The 18,793-nt window shown below is 39.0% G+C and overlaps 1 protein-coding gene across 3 annotated transcripts in view; it reads left to right on the top strand.

The window, feature by feature from the left end:
- Positions 1 to 18,793, top strand: part of INPP5F (inositol polyphosphate-5-phosphatase F) — an 83,800-nt gene that overhangs the window by 42,520 nt on the left and 22,487 nt on the right. For all 3 annotated transcript variants that reach the window (XM_036123805.2, XM_078077060.1, XM_078077059.1), the window contains exons 4-10: positions 7,045 to 7,173; positions 7,398 to 7,565; positions 7,672 to 7,728; positions 10,049 to 10,247; positions 10,793 to 10,972; positions 12,096 to 12,163; positions 18,309 to 18,433. In XM_036123805.2, the coding sequence (XP_035979698.1) occupies positions 7,045 to 7,173; positions 7,398 to 7,565; positions 7,672 to 7,728; positions 10,049 to 10,247; positions 10,793 to 10,972; positions 12,096 to 12,163; positions 18,309 to 18,433 (926 nt within the window). The remainder of the gene's footprint in view (positions 1 to 7,044; positions 7,174 to 7,397; positions 7,566 to 7,671; positions 7,729 to 10,048; positions 10,248 to 10,792; positions 10,973 to 12,095; positions 12,164 to 18,308; positions 18,434 to 18,793) is intronic.

The raw sequence follows: 18,793 nt of genomic DNA, 5'->3' as shown, positions 1-18,793 counted from the left end.
ATAATTGAGTATTTTTACAGCGCTGTTGGACCGTATAAGCTATAGGGCTTATCATGGGGCATTGAGGGTGTGGTTCATGTTAAGAGTTGAAAATACATAATGATCCTTGTTGATTGGGGAATAACATGACCTAGAGAAAATATTTCCAGATCCTGTTTTAGTGAATAGTTTGGCACACCTTTCTCTCAAAAGATTATCATTTTAGAAATTTGCACTTAAGCCTTTTCCCCTTCTTTTAATCCTGTTTTATGGTAGAAGCACTTTCCAACAGTGAACAATGGGAGGAAGGGCAAAGAACATCTATGTTGAAATCATGAATTGCTTGCTTATTTTCTGACATGTTAATTTAAATCTTTGGGATCTTTATTTCAGTTTCCATATAAATCCATTTAAGAAGAGGTTTTAGAAGCTTGATAATTTTTGTTATTTCTTTTTTTTTTTTTTTTGGTGTAGTAAATTGTAAATGAGAAGGGAAAAAACCCACAACTTAGGAATAATCATTCTCCATATCCTAGTGAGTTTTAACGGTTATTTCCATTTGCTCTTTGAAGGAACAATGTTACTTTCAAATTTTCAGAATAGTTTTCATTTTTTGCATTTTACATATTTTTCCTGCTTAGCTCCTGTTATTTTTTCATAAACATACATATCTTATGCACATGAAAAGATTTTTTTTAAACAAAACCAAGTCTTCTATTTCTTTCTACATCTTTCTAATTTGGCTGCCTGTGTATCGCTTTCAGCGTTCTCACCCTTGCCCAGCAGGGCCCTCGGGCTCTTTAGTGTGGTCACTGTCCTCAGATTTGCTAGGGCCTAGTCGGTCTTCTGTAATTGGGAGCAGAAGCAATCTTTTTCCAGAGGCTGGAATTAATAGATTTTCTAGTTTTCTGCCTTAGTTGCCTTTTTACCTCAAGTATAAGGCTTGTTTGCCAATTAAAAAAAAAAAAATTCACATACCATACAGTTCACCCATTTGCAGCATATAATTCAGTGGCTTTCAGTATATTCAGTTTTGTGACCCTCACTGCAATTGGTTTAGAACATATGCATGTAGTTTCTTCTCCATGAAGAAACCCTGTGCTCATTGGCAGTCACTCCTCCTTCTCTCCAAACCCCAGCTCCTTCAGTCCTAGGCAAGCTCTGATCTACTTTCTCTCTAAATTTGCCTCTTCTGAACATTTCTTATAAATGGAATCCTATAATATGTGGCCTTTTGTGACTGGCTTCGTTTTTTAGCACAGTGTTTTTTCAAGGTGCATGCTGGTTAATTCGTATATAGCGTACTTAATTTACCGTTTCATCCCATTGTGTGGATCCATTGCATTTTATCTATCCATTCATCAGTTGATGGATATTTGATTGTTTTCACTTTTTGGCTGTGATGAATAATTCTGTGAACATTTGTGCACAAGTTTTTGGTGAACACTTGTTTTCATCCCCCTCTAGGGCATCCACCTAGGAAAGGAATTGCTGGGTCGTATGGTAACTCTATGTTTAACCTTTTGAGGAACTGCCAGACTGTTTTTCAAAGCAGTGTGCCATTTTAAAAAATGATCTATACAAGGGTATGAAGAATCCATGGAGTTCAAAGAGATGAGAACATAGATGTTCTTTCTTTTGAGAAAACATCCTTTAAAGTTTTATAGGCTCTGTCCCATGTCTGCATATTTTATTTGCTATATCTCATTGCCTTAATAGATAACTGCATCATTTTCCATATTTGGTTTCCCTTTAGACATCTGTATAAAATTTTAGCTCCAGATGCATAGATACTAACTTTTAAAGTAAAATCATTTATTTCCCTTTTCTTAAACAGCAGCAGCAACATCCCTTAATCTTGGTTGTGAAACGTAAGTTGCTAGAGTAATAGAAAAACTAGGGGAGCATCATGGTACTTGTGGTGGTTTTCTTTTTGAGATCGTGTGTATCAAAGTTGTGATAAGGGCCTAAGCACATACTGCACAGAACTGGCTGGGCCTCTGGAAAAGGGAAGGTGATCCCACTATCAATGCTGTATGTTGTAATCCCAAGAGCTCTGTCTAAACAAAGCATCTTTGGACTGGATGTGATCCCAAGAAGTTATTTTCTCTATCCTTGTTTTTTAGTAGGACTAAATTTAACCCTTTTAGGATTAAGGAGTGTACTTGTCGTGACAAACACTGGGTGATTATTAATAAAAACTTAAAAAAAAAATGGTAACCTGCTTTAAAAAAAATGTAACCCTTTAAAAAATGATAGTGGTCTATACTTTTCTAAAGGTAACTACGTGGAAGATTCTGAAATATTTATTGAATTGTTTAAAGTAAATTTAAATCTCTATTTAGAAAAATTGGTTTTAAGTCACAGAAATAGACTTCCAGATTAAGATGGTACTGTGAGTTTGGGCTCTGCTATACAGATCACAGTCCTTATCTGAAAAATTGGAGGCCATATTTATCTTAGAATTCAGGATTTTGGGGGTTTTCAAAAGGCTATTCCTTGTATTCCATATATACTCAGTGAGTCTGGGCATTACCCCATAATACAACACATTAATATTTCCTGAAGAATCATAAGACTATTCATACTAAGGGATATAAAGGATGACTATCAATAGCCTCATATCTGTTCGGAGCATATTTGGCCATTAAATGAATTTGTAACAAACTTAAAAAATGAACTTGCAGGTTTCAGAGATTTTTAGATTTGGGGGTTGTAGATAAGGAAGTTAAAGGATATTGGTATTGGGCTGTGTTCCAAGCCCAGGAGGGGGATAGTTTTTTTTGTTTGTTTGTTTTGTTTTGTTTTTGTTTGTTTGTTTAAAGAAAGAAAAAGGAAAAAAAGAAAAAAACATTGCCAGGCCTAGAGATAAGTAGTATCTTCATGGACCATACATGGGCAGTAGATTGAACTGACACCCTAGGCTTCCTGGGTTCTGGGTCTAGAATCAGGGAGTGGGAGCAGGAAGTTTGGCCCTTGCACAGTAAAGGGAACTTAAAAGGGCTACAGGGGAGATGCGGGCCTGGAACCATGCTCAGTGCTGGAAGTCTGGTGCTGGAGTGTGACTCCCCAGCTCACGAGAGGAAGCTTGTTAGGTTGTCTGCTCTATGTGGGATAATCATGCATAAAGAATTCTCCTGTCTGTTAAGCTAGTAGCACCTGCCTTGAGAAATACTGATCTGGGCAAAAGATAAGGATATGAATGAACACACCAGCAATCAGCATGAGGTAGTTGGGGTTGATAGGAGAGATACTAGGGGAGAATAATGGAAAATGACCACTTGGTTTCTTGCTTAAGGGATCCAGTAGTGTCGTCAGTGAGATTGGGCAACCAGAGGAAAAACAAGATTTGGGAAACAAATGTTCATCAGTTTTGGGAAAGCTGAATTTGAGGGACTAGGGTGTAAGTAGCTGGGAGATGTTATATTTTTATATCATGAACTCAGAGCAAAAGAGTGGCATTAAAAATGTGTAGTTAAAACATACCGGTAGTTGTTAAAATGAGGAGAGAGGACAGTGTTTTCTAGACTGCATGAAGAAGGGGAAGAGAGCTAAGGGCAGAACATTGGGGAAACCACTGTTTTTAGAGACAGAAAGGGAGGCCAACAAAGAAGACTGAGAAGGAGCAGTCAGAGGTGGGGGAAGAGCCCAGAGTTGTGGGGACCAGAGGAAGAGACCACAGGAGTGATTGGTTAGTGTCCTGTTCTTAGAGATAAGGTTTATCGTCTTTGGAGTCGAGGAGGTCCTTGTTTTACTCTGCCCGAGTGGTCCCATTGGGCTTTCAGTCTTTGACCTACCCCAACCCGACCATGTTCTCACAAGTGACCGTGACACCATTTGTACCCTGCTAGCTCATAGGAGATTCTAGGGTTGGGGAATGGATTAAAAAAATACACGTTCTCGTGAACTCGAACAGTGTTAAAAGATGGTAGGAACAGAGGAGAGAGGAATGAATGAAGGGAAGGTCCTGGTCCTAGAGGGGACACAGCAGGAAACTAGCCTTGCAGAGAAAAAGGGACTCCCCTCCTTCTGAGAGTGAGGAACGCCTGGGTGCAGACAGCATGTGGATATGCTGCTACAAGGTTAATTTAGAATAGCTAGGTCTTGAGCATCAGCTTTGAAACATTCCTGGGGGAAATTTTGCTGGCTTGAATACTCTTAAGGAATAACTATGTCTGACAAATGCATAATATCCTGTTTAAGAAATTAAAATTGCAACAGTCTATAACTAGGTTTGGGCATGTTTTCAATTTCTTTAAGAGTGTTATTAATATGAATAGATAATTACTAACATTCTATATAAAAATTGCCAACCAACAGTTGCTCAGTGTTGCAAGCAGGGGCACGGGACTAATGGGAGAGCCTCTTTTTAAAACTGCTTCTTGGGGCACCTGGGTGGCTCAGTTGGTTAAGTGTCTGCCTTCGATTCAGGTCATGATCCCAGGATCAGCTCATCATCAGCCCCTGCTCAGCGGGGAGCCTGCGTCTCCCTTTCCCCCCTGCTCGCGCTTTCTCACTATCTCTCTCTCAAATAAATAAATAAAATCTTAAAAACAAACAAACAAAACTGCTTCTCTACTTTCCCAGTGATTCTGCCCCAATGAAGATGGGGGTGTAGGATATATTCATGGAAGATGGGGAGTGACTTTTTCGCAGGACTACTTATATGCATGCCTTGTGTATGAATCTGGAGGTTACCATTTGTATTTTAGCATCAGAGATTATTAATTCATTTAACAAATATTTCTTGAGACCTCCTATTCCAGGTACTACTAAGGCACTAGAGATACAGGAATCAACAAAACAAACATGTCTGCCCTTATAGAGCTTCCATTATAATGGGGGGAGGACAGACAATAAACATCAGCATAATTATGTAGTATGTTGGGAAGTAATGTATGTGATGGGAAATAAAAGTTGGGCAGAGTAAGGGTGGTGGGGGGAGTGCCCAGGGTGGAGATTGTGGTAGGAGGTGTGGGGAGAGGGTGTGTGGGCAGAGAGGACAGCTAGGACCAAGTCCCCGAGGTGGAAGCGTTGTTGATGTGTTGAGGAGCAGCAAGGAGGCCAGTGTGGACGCAGTGGAGTAAGCAAGGGGAGGAAAGTGGTAGGAGGTGAAGGCCGTGGAGGGAAGATGAGCGTCTGGTTTTGGACGTGTTGAGTTTGAGATGCCTGGTGGAAATTCAAATAGAAATGTTGGGATTTGTGAACCTAGAATTTTGGGAGAGAGCTGGGTTGGAAATATCCATTTGGGAAGGAGAAGTTGGTATATAGAAGATACCTGAATCCATGAGATTGGGTGAAATCACTGAGGGAGTGAATGTAGTTAGAGAGGAGGGTCAAGACCTGAACCTCATGGTGGCCAAGACATTAAGAACTCAAATGGTCGGAAAGGAACCAGTAAAAGAGATAAGGGAGACCAGGGAAAGCCAAGTGCACGGTGTATCAGGATGAGGGAGTAACGAACTGTGTCAGATGCTACTGAGAGGTTAAGATAAGGACCAAGAGGCCACCATTGGGCTTAGCAAAGGGGAGGCCATTGGTCCCAGTGAAGATAGCAGTAGTAAGGGGTTGGGGGCAGTGAGGCGTACGAAGGAACAGGACACTAGCTGGCAGAGGAAGAGGCATCAAGTGAAGATACATCACTGTGTTTCTCTGCTGATGGGAGGTGCCCCGTGCAAGGCGGGGAGGAGAGAGCTGCTAGAGCAGGGTCCGTTTGCTTAGTTCTCGCCTCCCCTATCAGCTTGAGATGTTGTTAGTTTTGCTTACTTTTGGGGAAATCGTTAGCTCAGTTTTGGCAGCACGACTGTGTGTGACTTCATCTTTAGTCCCCTTGTGTTCACTGGTAGAGCAGGAATGGCATAAAGTTGGAATCAGGTTGCAAAGCCCATGTGAATAGAGGTTTTGGTGGCCATAATTTTGAAAAGGCTGTAAGATCTGTAAGATTCCATTCTGTCTGAATACAGTCCAATTATCAGTCTCTACTTCCAGTTTCCCCCCAGCTTTACTGAGGGATAATTGACAGAATTGCCCATTTCCAAATTTGATAGAACAGGAATGCCTTTCCCCTTTTTATTCAATTTATACTCAAAGTTTGAACTAGCTTTTGTTCTTCTCATTAAGATTTTTTATCCTGTTTACCATCTAGTAATAATGATTTAGTAAGTAAGACACCAGTTATAATAGGCATTTAGTAACTGTTCTTAATGAGAGTCTACCACTTAGTGTAGTAATATAACCAGTGTGTTGAAAAAATGGAATTAGTCTGGATATGGTTAATAGAATCTTTGTGTACCTTTCAGAATATTTGCTTTGTGTGTTGAGCCGCATGAAATTATATGTAAAACCCTTGACTTTAACCAGGTAGCCTTCTTTAGAACCTCTGTGCCCTTGTCTTAACACATTCCCATCCTCTTCCTCATCCTTGTCAGTTGGACTGCACATTTCCTGCAGCCTCTACTTACTGCTTCTTCAAATTTAACTTATCTGTGGTCCCAAAGTATGTTTTCATGCTGATTCCATTAGTGTGTGTGAGGATAGGAGGAGAAAGAGTGGTTGAAATGTCCAGCTTTTAAGATTCCCAGTAGAGCAGACTCTTGACATCGTCACAACCAAAACACTCAGTTAACTAGCATGAATGAATGTTTAGCACAGATAGCTGTAAAATCATGCCCCTGGAGCATAGCAAATGTGTATTTTGCAATATTTTTAATCTTAGATGCCGATTTTCAGAGCATTAATAAACCCTAACCAGAGATTTTATTCTTCAGTTGTATTGGATAAGAACTTACTGTAATTATGACCCTAACCTGAATTTCCCGCCCCTAAATCCTGAGGATATCCTGTCCTGTGTTCTTTGCTTATCCTCTGCGGTAGCTTTCTAATCCTTGAAACCATAGCTGTGCTTTCTATGATCAGCTGTCTCCTTGGTCATTTTACTAATAAGACTTGAGGTTTTCTTTTGACCGAAGTGCATGAACAGTAGCAGCCCCTTCTGCACGCATACCTGAACATCTAACAAGCCGATATTAGTAACAATGAATTTTCTTTCTCTTCCTAATTATTTAGCTCTGTAAGAAGCATCATTTTGGAATTAACAAGCCAGAGAAGATTGTACCATCTCCCGATGACTCAAAGTTTCTACTGAAGACCTTTACACATATTAAATCCAATGTGTCTGCTCCTAATAAAAAGAAAGTAAGAGTTTAATTGATATGTGCTTGGAATTCATCTTGGATTAGTTTTAAATTGAAGGGTAATTTTCTTCCCAGTAAACTTGTTTTCAAACTGCTCATCCTGTGAAAGCACTATCTGTGCGTGGTCCTTGGGATTATTTTCACTTCTGTTCTAGGAAGTTGGGTATTATCCACGTGATGCTGTACATTGAATTCCTGCAGTAATAGTAGATTAATTTCTTATAGGTTAAGGAAAGTAAAGAAAAGGAGAAGTTGGAGAGGAGATTACTTGAGGAGTTGCTGAAGATGTTCATGGACTCAGAGTCCTTTTACTATAGTTTGACCTATGACCTGACCAATTCGGTGCAGAGGCAAAGTGCTGGGGAGAAGGACCCCCGTCCCCTCTGGCAGAAGGTACTTCTCTCATAGCTCAGAGCAGAACGATTTATGGACCCGTTTGGCTTCTATAGGAAAACTCAGACAACATGTTTCTGAACTGTTCATTCTCTGCCTTTTCCAGGTTGATGACCGATTTTTTTGGAATAAATATATGATACAAGATCTTACTGAGATTGGTGTGAGTAATTGTTTCTAAAATATCCTCAGGAGTTATAGTTGTTAAGCAAATATTTTAAAATTGTATTAAAATGAATTAAAAATCTCACTAAAATGGGGTGCCTCAGTTGGTAGAGCACGTGACTCTAGATCTCAGGGTTGGGAGTTCGAGCCCCACATTGGGTGTGCAGCCTACTTTAAAAAGCGGTTTTTTTGGTTTGTTTTTTGTTTTGTTTTGTTTTAAATTCAAAAATCTCACTAAAATGTTTTCCCCTCTAGAATGGGAATCGTTTAGTTAGGAAAGCCAAGGCATTATTTAAGGCAATTCACAACTCCACTGCCTAGCCACAGGCCTAGCTTTTTAGCAGGTTCCCATAGGATAGAAGTAATTTCGGGCTGCAGAACTAATGTCCATAGAGTTCCTATGAAAGACAGGTTTTGTTTGTACTCATTCGAAATGTTGAAGCCCAATTTTCCTTTAATGATACCAGTCATTTAACTTTCCTGTCTCATCTGGGAATCTCGAAGGACATTCTAGTACTGCCAGTACTTGAACCAGGGAAGATAGGGAATATGGTGAGATTATTGCATGAGGTTCCTTCCAGTGTAATGATTACTTTGTTCCTTTACTCTGTCACGTATGTCAAAGAGTTACGACCGTCCGAGGACAGTTCATTCTCTCAGTCCACGAATATGTATGGAAGGCTTGCTGGGTGCCAGTTAGTTTTGGACACAAAGTGGGCAAATAGCTGAATGGGTAACATCTTTTCATTAACTTTTCAAAAATCTGAAACCTTTTTTTCTCCTTTCTCTCTCTCCCCCTTGGCGGTCGTTAGTATAAATGATTCTGACTTCAGCATTATCTACCACTGGATAGCTATCATGCCTCTGTTGAGAATGAGGCTTGAAAATGTGCTCGCCTTTTTATGAGGCTGATCAAACTATGACCACTGAAATTCAGTGACGGGGAGAAAAATAAAGGTGACTATAATGGGAATTTTTGCTCTTTGCTGACATGCTGAGTTCTAATATGTTTGGCAGAGTTTTTGTCAGACACTTGGAATTACCATTAAAACTGATGACTTGCGGGAGAGGCGGCATTTGGCGGTGTGCATTTCTCTTTTCCTGTCAAGGGTTTTGCATGATTGCTAGAACAAAAATACAAATAATGCGGATGGTGGTAAGAATAATGAATGCAAATAGACCCTTCACTTCACAATTTTCAATTCTAACCACCTTCCTAAGATCCTATCTGCATGCTCCATAAAACAAAACAAAACCATGAGACAGGTCCTGGCTTATGTGGCTCTGGACGGTGAGGTGGGTTTGAAGGTCATGCCAAGGTTAAGGCTGGATATACTTGTGGAGATGGGAGAGAAAGAGAACAACGGCCTGGAGCACTTCTTACCCTTTACTGTGCCTGCAGACAATCAGCTGGGAAATTGGAATACTCTTAGCCTGAAAGGCACAGAAGGGGACATGTCTAAGTGTAATTAACACTCTCCTAATTATGTTGGGTGACTTTGTAAAATAAGATACTTATGGAAAGGGTTTTTTTGTTTTGGTTCATTTACTATGTGGATTTTAGCTTGGCAAGGCAAGTTTTTTTTTTTTTTCTAAACTAGAAAATAGAGTCAGTCTTCTGTGCTCATAATAAGGTGATCAGAGTTGGTTGTATTTTATTAAAGCCTTGATGCAATGGGGAGTTAAAAAAATCAACCTATATGTTGTTTTTTTGTTTTTGTTTTTCCTGTGCCAACGGGAATAATCACAATAGCTACATTTGTTAAATGCTTATGATAAGGGAGGAGCTAAACCAAACCCTTTTTACATTTTACTCATTCACACAGCCTAATGAGGTAATAGTTTCTCCTATTTCTCAAAGCAGGATGTTGAGGCATGGTGAAGTTAAGTGATTTACCTGAGTGAGTTAGTAAGTGGTGGAGCTTGAATTTGTTACCCAGGCAGTGTGGTGTCTATGTTGTGGGCCCTCTCAGGCAGCTTTTTTTTTTTTTTTTTTTTAAAGAAATCTCTGCACCCGACGTGGGCCTTGAGCTCACGCCCCCGAGATCAAGAGTCATGTGCTCTATCAACCAAGTCAGCCAGGCACCACTCAGGCGGCTCTTTTTTAATTGATCACCATAGAGAAAAGGGAAGGCTCTCCCCTTTGTCCTCCTCCCTCCCTCCTTCCTGCTGTCCTCCAATAAGCAAGAAACATGGTTAAAAAATAGAAGGTTTCTGCTTCTCATAAACTCGCAAATATGTGCTAGCTCCTGTTTGGGTTTAAGCAAGCAGCAGTGCTCTACAGAAGAGAAACAACATGATGCTCATATTGTTTTCAGACACCAGACGTGGACTTTTGGATTATCCCCATTATCCAAGGTTTTGTGCAGATTGAAGAACTTGTGGTTAATTATAATGAATCATCTGATGATGAGAAGAGCAGCCCAGAGACCCCCCCTCAGGAGTCCACATGTGTAGATGACATTCACCCACGATTTCTAGTGGCTCTCATTTCACGCCGAAGTAGGCACAGAGCAGGTGAGTAGAGGGCTGAAATCGTGTGCAAGTTAAATTCAGATGAGAATGGTAAAGCTGCAGATGTGTTGAGATGCTAATGACAATAATGGATTTGGAAACATAATTGGCTTCAAAGTGCTCAGTGACTCTAAATAGTGTGATGTAATTGGGGACCAATTTCTGGAGGGAGGTGAATGGGGGAGAGTTAACAAAAGCAGAAAGAAAAGGAGGTATATATATGGAGAAGAAAAGAGAGTCACTTGGGATATGCTTCTAAATACCATTGTTCCCACTGACAGCCTGTATTACGGTAATAAATCCTTCCTGAGTGCTAGCACCCTTGGGAACACCCTTCCCTTTCAGTTCACAGAAAGTATCTTCACTTCAACTTTTAAAAAACAATGATGCATATAGTTATGAGTTTTGGGGAACTTGTTACTGTTCTGCCTGGCAGTTGCACATTAAATCCTTCAAGCTATCCTGAAAGACGTGCTTGGTTAAGAAGCATATCTGATCAGACTAAATCATTTTTTTTAATGTTGTTTTCTGTTTTAATTGTCTTTTAGGAATGCGTTATAAACGGAGAGGAGTGGATAAAAATGGGAATGTTGCAAATTATGTGGAAACTGAGCAGTTAATTCATGTTCATAATCATACTTTGTCATTTATTCAAACACGAGGCTCTGTGCCTGTCTTCTGGAGCCAGGTCGGGTATCGATACAATCCACGACCCCGGCTGGACAAAAGTAAGCTTGTCAGTTACTCGGTTTGCAAATGAGGATTTCGGAGAGAATATTTTTTTAAATATTAGGTACTTTATAGGTTTGGATTTGCTGGGCTAGATACTTCATTTAAAACAATAACCCATGGTGAAATTTAGTGGTGATAGAGTATTTGCAAGAGGAATGATGATTGTTGACAATCTAAGTAAGTTATTTAACAATAAAAAACTCCCTAACAATAGAGTAAAACATAGCTTATTTCACAGATTTTAAACCGTTGTTTCCTTGGAGAATACTTTCTTAAATGCTTACTTTTGGAAAAGGGTAAATGTAGTCAATATTAATAAAAGTAGGAAATATCTAAAGATGGCATCTACAAAAAATAGGTAAGATGCCTTTACTCAGATGTCTCACTGTGAAAGGTTTGTTGTTGTTTTAAATATTGAGGATTTAATTTCTTCCAGTATTTTAACTGTAGCCTAGGAATAGCAAAGTCATGTCAATCTAATCAGATTACTCAGTGAGGTTGATTTTAAAAATTGTTTACAGAATATTTTTCTCTCAAAACTTAATATATATTTGTGAAAATCCAGTAAACCTTCATTTTTTTTTTTTTTTTTTTTAAGATTTTATTTGTTTATTTGATAGAGAGAGACACAGCGAGAGAGAGAACACAGGCAGGGGGAGTGGGAGAGGGAGAAGCAGGCTTCCCGCCGAGCAGGGAGCCCGATGCGGGGCTCGATCCCAGGACCCTGGGATCACGACCTGAGCCGAAGGCAGACGCTTAACGACTGAGCCACCCAGGCGCCCCAAACCTTCATTTTTTAACATTCATATTTGTAGAAGGGTTTTAGTCTCTTATTATAAACTACCTGGAACCCTTTCTAACAATAGGCTGGATGCATGAACAGTAAAGGTCCTGGTTTCCTAGTGTGCGCTTCCAGTGTAGTTCAGTTCAGTCTGATTAGGGGAAAAGGAATCCGAGATCTTTGGCTTTGCATTTTATTTTAAAGTACTGGTTTTGGACCATCTTAGTTACATTTGGTTGTCAATAAATTATTGAAACGTTAAAGTAAAGATGGAATAGACACTAATTTCTGCCTCAAACGTTAGAAAGAAAAATAGATTTTGTATCACTTCTTTGTAGGTGAAAAGGACACTGTTGCGTATTTCTGTGCCCATTTCGAAGAACAGCTGAAAATTTACAAAAAACAGGTGGGCTTTGATCTGTAGTAATAAAACGTTCCTTCATATTCAGCCGTGGTTATGTATCTGTTTCTTTAAATTTCATGAAAATAACAATGTACTATTCGTAATGAAGCAAAATGGCATCTTGTCATCAAGTTGAAGAATACATAAGCTAAGAGTATTTTCAGTATTCTTAAAGATGAATTATCACTGAATCAGCTACTTTAGACTGTTTTTAGATATCAGTCTGTCAGTTAGTTATTACAGGCCAAGAAGTATCTAGAGAAGAAATGAATAGAATGAACCACCTATAGTTCTGCCTTCTGAAGATAACAATTTGATATGTATCTCTCAATATCTTTTTTTCTCTGTCCATCTTTCTTATGTATTCATATGTAGGAATGTGATCATATAGACTAAAATCAAGTGAAAACTCTTAAGTAAAATTCCAAGTTCAATAAGATGACCAGATTTCGGGTATGAGATTCATATAGAATAATCAGTAAGTCTTACCCATGAGCAATGACCAGTCTGAATGTGTAATGTTATAGGATGCATTTTTCTAACAGCAACAACAACAAAATAACCTAATAAACATACAAAAAAGGTAGCATGTGTTTGGAGGCGGGAAATGGGAGAAAGAATCACTAAGAACACAAAAGAAAACCTGAATAAATGGAGAGAAAATACCATGTTCCCGGAAGGAAGGACTAATACTGAATAGATGTCAGTTCTTCCAAAAGTAATCTATAAGTTTTGTGCAATCCTTGCAAAGAAAGGCTGAGCAGGAAAATAAAAAGTAAATCCTCAGATTGAAAAAAAGTATAAAGTTTGATAATAAGAGATAAAGGCAGGTAATTGGGGAAATGAGAACTCTCACACATTGCTAGTGGAAACAAGTTGGTACAGCTGTTATAGGTGGTATTATCAATCAAAATAAAATATGCTTAGACTATTAGTCCAGTAGTTTTGCTTTTTGATATCTATACTACATATTATATATAGAAATCATTTCCAGGTGGATGTGGATCTGAATGTGAAAAGTTAAACCATAAACCTTTTATTTTATTTTATTTTTTTTTTTGAGACTTTTTTTTTTTTTTTTTAAAGATTTTATTTATTTATTTGAGAGAGAGAGAGAATGAGAGAGAGCACATGAGAGGGGGGAGGGTCAGAGGGAGAAGCAGACTCCCTGCCGAGCAGGGAGCCCGATGCGGGACTCGATCCAGGGACTCCAGGATCATGACCTGAGCCGAAGGCAGTCGCTTAACCAACTGAGCCACCCAGGCGCCCCAAAACCATAAACCTTTTAAAGGAAAACATAGAAGGTCTTTTTTTTTTTTTTCCTTTTTAAAAGCCCAAGGCCTTAGCCCAGCCTCTCTTTGGTGCCCCAGAACATCTTTTTGACCTCGGGTCTTAATCAGGACTTAAAAAGTGCCAACCAATACCTCAGTCTCTTTTTGAGTTAGCTAACCCAATCATCTATGAGCTCTCAATTTGAAATTCATCTATGATTTCTAGGGTCAGACTTTAGAATATGAAGGCCTAATTAAAGTAACGCCTACCCCCTTGCTTTCAGGGAGACCACACCACTCTTACTTGAGAAATCTTTATATGTTTGTATAATTGATCAAACTTGAACAAGTTTGATCAGTTTTGCTGCTGATACCATAGAAACTAACATATGCAATTAAATGTTAAAAATAAATAAAATAAAAATTAAAAAACATAAAAAAATAAAAAGCACTAACCATAATGAAAAATATTGATACATTTGACTTTACTAAATTTTTAACTTTTATTGAAGTTTTATCATTTATTTATTGAAACTGTATTAATATTAGATAGGGCTGAAATCACCAACCATAATGAAAAAATTAATAAATTAGACTTGATTAAAATAAAGAACTTCTGGGGACACCTGGCTGGCCCAGTCCAGAGAGCATGTGACTCTTGATCTCAGGGTTATGAGTTCAAGCTCCATGTTGGGTTTAGAGATTACTTACATTAAATAATTTAAAAAATAAACAAAAGGGGCATCTGGGTGGCTCAGTCGGTTGAACCTCCAACTCTTGATTTCGGCTCAGGTCATGATCTCAGGGTGGTGAGAAGGAGCCCCACGTCAGGCTCTGTTTCTCTCCTCCCTCTCCCCACTTGCACTGCTGGCATGCACACTCTCTCTCTCTCTCAAATGAATCTTTTAAAAAAATAAAAAAGAAAATACTTCTGTTTATTAAAAGGCACCACCAAAGTGGGAGAAGATATTTCAGATTTTTTTAATATATATCTAGGACAAAAGACTCATATCTGGAGTTATTTTAAAAAACCCAACTCTTATAAACCACCCCCCCCAAAAAAAGATGTATGGCCTAAAAGAAAACTGGACAAAAGACTTGAGCAGAATTCATGAAAAGGTATATTTAACAGGCCAATAAACGTAAGAAAGGTGTTACATTTCATCAACCATCAGGGAAATTAAAACCACTGACACACCAGAATGACTAAAATAAAAAGATAGTATATGCCAAGCTTTGTTAAGGAAGTGGAACAACTGGAATTCTAATATAAAAAATTTTTAAGTCTACCTGAGAGAAACACGTGTTCACTGCGGGAGTCCTGTACAAGAACACTGCAGCATCACAGTAACCTGACTGTTCATCGGGAGGTCAGCGGATAAAGCGTGGCATATTTAAAATGTTGGATACAATTGCTTAGAAACGAGGTAGATCTGTGTGTACTAGCGTGGAAAGATCTTAAAATCACACAGTGGAGTGAGAAAAGACTGTGTAACAGCATATGGTGTGTTGCCATTTAAAACCCACAAAACAAAACCGTGTTATTTATATACATGTAATTCTTTTTTTTTTTTTTTTAAGATTTTATTTACTTATTTGACAGAGACACAGTGAGAGAGGGAACACAAGCAGGGGGAGTGGGAGAGGGAGAAGCAGGCTTCCCGCCGAGCAGGGAGCCCGATGTGGGGCTCGATCCCAGGACCCTGGGATCATGACCTGAGCTGAAGGCAGACGCTTAACGACTAAGCCACCCAGGCGCCCCATATATACATGTAATTCTTTTCCATGTATATGCTCTCACACATATATGGCGTGCACATGTATATCAGCATACCCTTATATGGGCTGAAAGGGTGCACACCACGCTGCTAACCCATATTACCTCCAAGGAAGGCTGTGGGTCTGGGTTGCAGTGAAGAAGGATTTGACCTTTATCTACATTTGAACTTCTTACAATGTGATAAGTTCCTGTATCAGCACTGTGTGTAATTCTAACTAGCATTACAGTAAATAAACCGCAATTTAGATGTAACACAGGGGCACCTGACGGGCTCAGTCGGAGGAGCCCTGCGATGCTTGATCTCAGGGTCGTGGGTTCGAGTCCCATGTTGGGTGTGGAGATTACTAAAAAATAAAAACTTTAAAAAAAAGTAACCCATAATCATTGTAAGAATTGTAACAATACTGAGATGTGTAAAGGAAGAAGAATAACCTCAGCACCCTCATTCCCTGCTCTGTGTTGACTTTCAAAATGTGTTTGTACATATCAGTTGTGTCTGTGTATGCACTGAGCGGACACCTCCTCCTTTCTGGCCGTACCCCAATAACGTTCCCTTACCCACCTGCCTCCCCGGGTACTTGCTCTCTCAGAGCTGGACCCGCAGGTCGGTCTGGCTCAGGGTGGCACCACTCTTCTGTCACCAGTGATTGGTTCAGGCACTGGCCTGTGTGTGTGCATTGGCAGTTTGGCCATGCGGTGTGATGTGAGGGAAGCCTGCTGGGAAGCTTCTGGGAACAATTTCCTGCTCTAATAAAAAGAGATACAGGAACCACCAGCCCCTCCGTGGTGCTTGTGTCTGGACTTGACGTACTGCTGTGGCCCTGGTGAAACTGTGAATGAACCAGCCTGAGGACTGACCCATAAGCCGAAGACGGCGGAAAAGACGGAAAGATTTCGTATTGGTAGCACTGAATTAAGCAATTCTGGAACCATGCAACCCCCAGACTTACTGTTCTAAGATCTGAGTCAGTGGTTTGTCATTTGCAGCAAGAACCATCTTGACACATGCATACATACCCATTTGTAAAATTCAGCCCGTAGAGGGCTGTACCATGTGTACTGTCCTGCAGCTGTTCTCACTTAATATTTCGTGGCTGTTTTTTCTCTCTTTCTCTACTGATGGACCCTCCGGATATAGTTTTTGCTGTTGTAAAAATTTTCCAGAAAGCAACGTTCATATATTTTGGGACACTGTGTGCTTTATAGAATACATTTCTAGAAGTAGAATGGCTAGATCAAACAGTATGCCTTTAAGCTTGATACCTAGCACTCTTGTTCCCAACAGTTTATACTCTCAGTATAAAAGATCACACCAGTTTATACTCTCAGCCACAGTGGGAGTCAGTGCTCATTTCCCCATATATTTACCAATGCTGACTCTATTTAGGATTCAATTTTTGTCTCTGTATAGATGAAAACTGGTTTTCTGTTATAAATTTGTATTTCTTTGTTGTTTTTTTTAAAGGTTTTATTTAAATTTCAGTTAACATACGGTGTAATGTTTCAGGTGTACAAAATAGTGATTCAGTACTTCCATACAACACCCGGTGCTCATCACAACAAGTACACTCCTTAATCCCCATCACCTATTTCTCCCATCCTCCGCCCACCTCCCTTCCAGTAACCGTCAGTTTGTTCTCCATAGTTAAGAGTCTCTTTCTTGGTTTGTCTCTCTCTGATTATTAACAAAGTTGTAGCCTCATGTTTATTGGCTCTGTATATTTTCTCCTGTGAATTTCCTCTGTATCCTTTATTCTTTTTTTCTTACGAAATTTATAGCACTCTTATATATTATTGGTTTTATGTTACAGGTATATTCCCCCAGGTTGTTCTTTGTTTCTTTTTGTTTTGTTGTTTTACCTTTCCTTATTTGTATTGTCATCTGTTACAGAGGTTTTAAATTTTCATATTGTCTCATTTGTCCATCTTTTTCTTTATGCCCTCTGGTTTTTATCTTATGTTTAGAAAGTCATGTCCCATCCTACAATTATGGAAACATCACCCCAAATATTCTTCTATTTTTTTTTATAACTTAAAACATAGGTCATTAATGTATCTATAATTTGTGTATAATGAGATGTAGGGAGCTAAAGTAAGTTTTTCCCAACTATATAGACAGACAGTTATTCCAGTATCATTTTTTTTTTTAAGATTTTATTTATTTATTTGACAGAGAGCACAAGTAGGCAGAGCGGTAGACAGAGGGAGAAGGAGAAGCAGGCTCCCCACTGAGCAGGGAGCCTGACGCGGGGCTTGATCCCAGCACCCTGGGATCATGACCTGAGCCGAAGGCAGACGCTTAATGACTGAGCCACCCAGGCGCCCCTCCAGTACCATTTTGAATATTCTGTACTTATCCCAGAATAATATTGTTACCATATTTTATATTCCTCGATGTACATGGGGTCAGTCTCTTGGATGGCTGTCCTGTTCTGTGTCCTCATTCATCTGTTTCTACACAAGTACTACCATCTTAACTGCTATAGACTTAAAGTATGTTTTGCTCTCCAATGGGCCAAGTACTCCTTTATTATTAGTTTTCAGAACTTTTTCTGCATGTTTATCCTTCCAGATGAACTTTAGAATTAACTTGTCACATCCATAGAAAGATCTGATCAAATTTCAATTGGGATTGTTGGGTATTTAAATTAATCTGGAGAGACTTGACATCTTTACAATATTGAATCTTGCTATCCGGCACCATAGTGTGTTTCCATTTACTCAGATTTTCTTTTTTGTATTTCAGCAAAGTTTTATAGTGTCCATATGTAGGTCTTGTATATTTCTTTAAAAATTATTCTAAATAATGTATTTGCTATGATAAAGGACCTGGCTTTTATTACATATTCTAATTGGTTATTGCAAATATATAATGCATAAAATAGCTATTAATGCTATTGATGTAAATGATTCTCATAAACCTAAATGTAACAAGTGAAAGTCTAATTTCATGGAAAAAAGCTGATGCTTGAGGAGATAAATTTCTAACTATGGCTATAAAATATGTCTAAAACAGTATACCACATAAAATGATTAAAAACTACATTGAGTTTTTAACATCTGATTAAACTGAATTTGTTTTTCCTTACTCTCACAGGTTATTATTAACTTGGTGGACCAGGCAGGCAGGGAGAAAATTATTGGCGATGCTTACCTGAAGCAAGTGTTGCTCTTCAACAGCTCACACCTCACTTATGTCTCATTTGACTTCCATGAGCACTGGTAAGAGGGCTTCCTGACGGGAGTTCTGATCCGTTCCGGTGTTTGTGATACATGCTACCCTGCACCCTTAACTTCTTGTCTTCCTATCAGGAAGAAACATTTCTGCTTCTCCTGGTTACTTAGTTTTGATTTTCAGATGACCTTTATTTTGGCTAAAAATTTAGTTATTCCTGAAATATTTAGTCTTTCTTTCCCAAAACAACATGGAGATGGAGAGTTCCATTTTTCCTTTTATCACTCAAAGAACTCCTGGAGCTTTTCGTTTCTGCTTGGGTCCAAGCCTGGCAAACGTAATTGAGTCCCTTTACTTAAACATCATTCTGTTGTCTCATTTTTATGCTGTATTAGTAATACTTCTTT

The sequence above is a fragment of the Halichoerus grypus genome, chromosome 7, assembly GCF_964656455.1.
Source record: "Halichoerus grypus chromosome 7, mHalGry1.hap1.1, whole genome shotgun sequence".
NCBI lineage: Eukaryota > Metazoa > Chordata > Mammalia > Carnivora > Phocidae > Halichoerus > Halichoerus grypus.
This window is presented reverse-complemented; position numbering and strand designations above follow the sequence as displayed.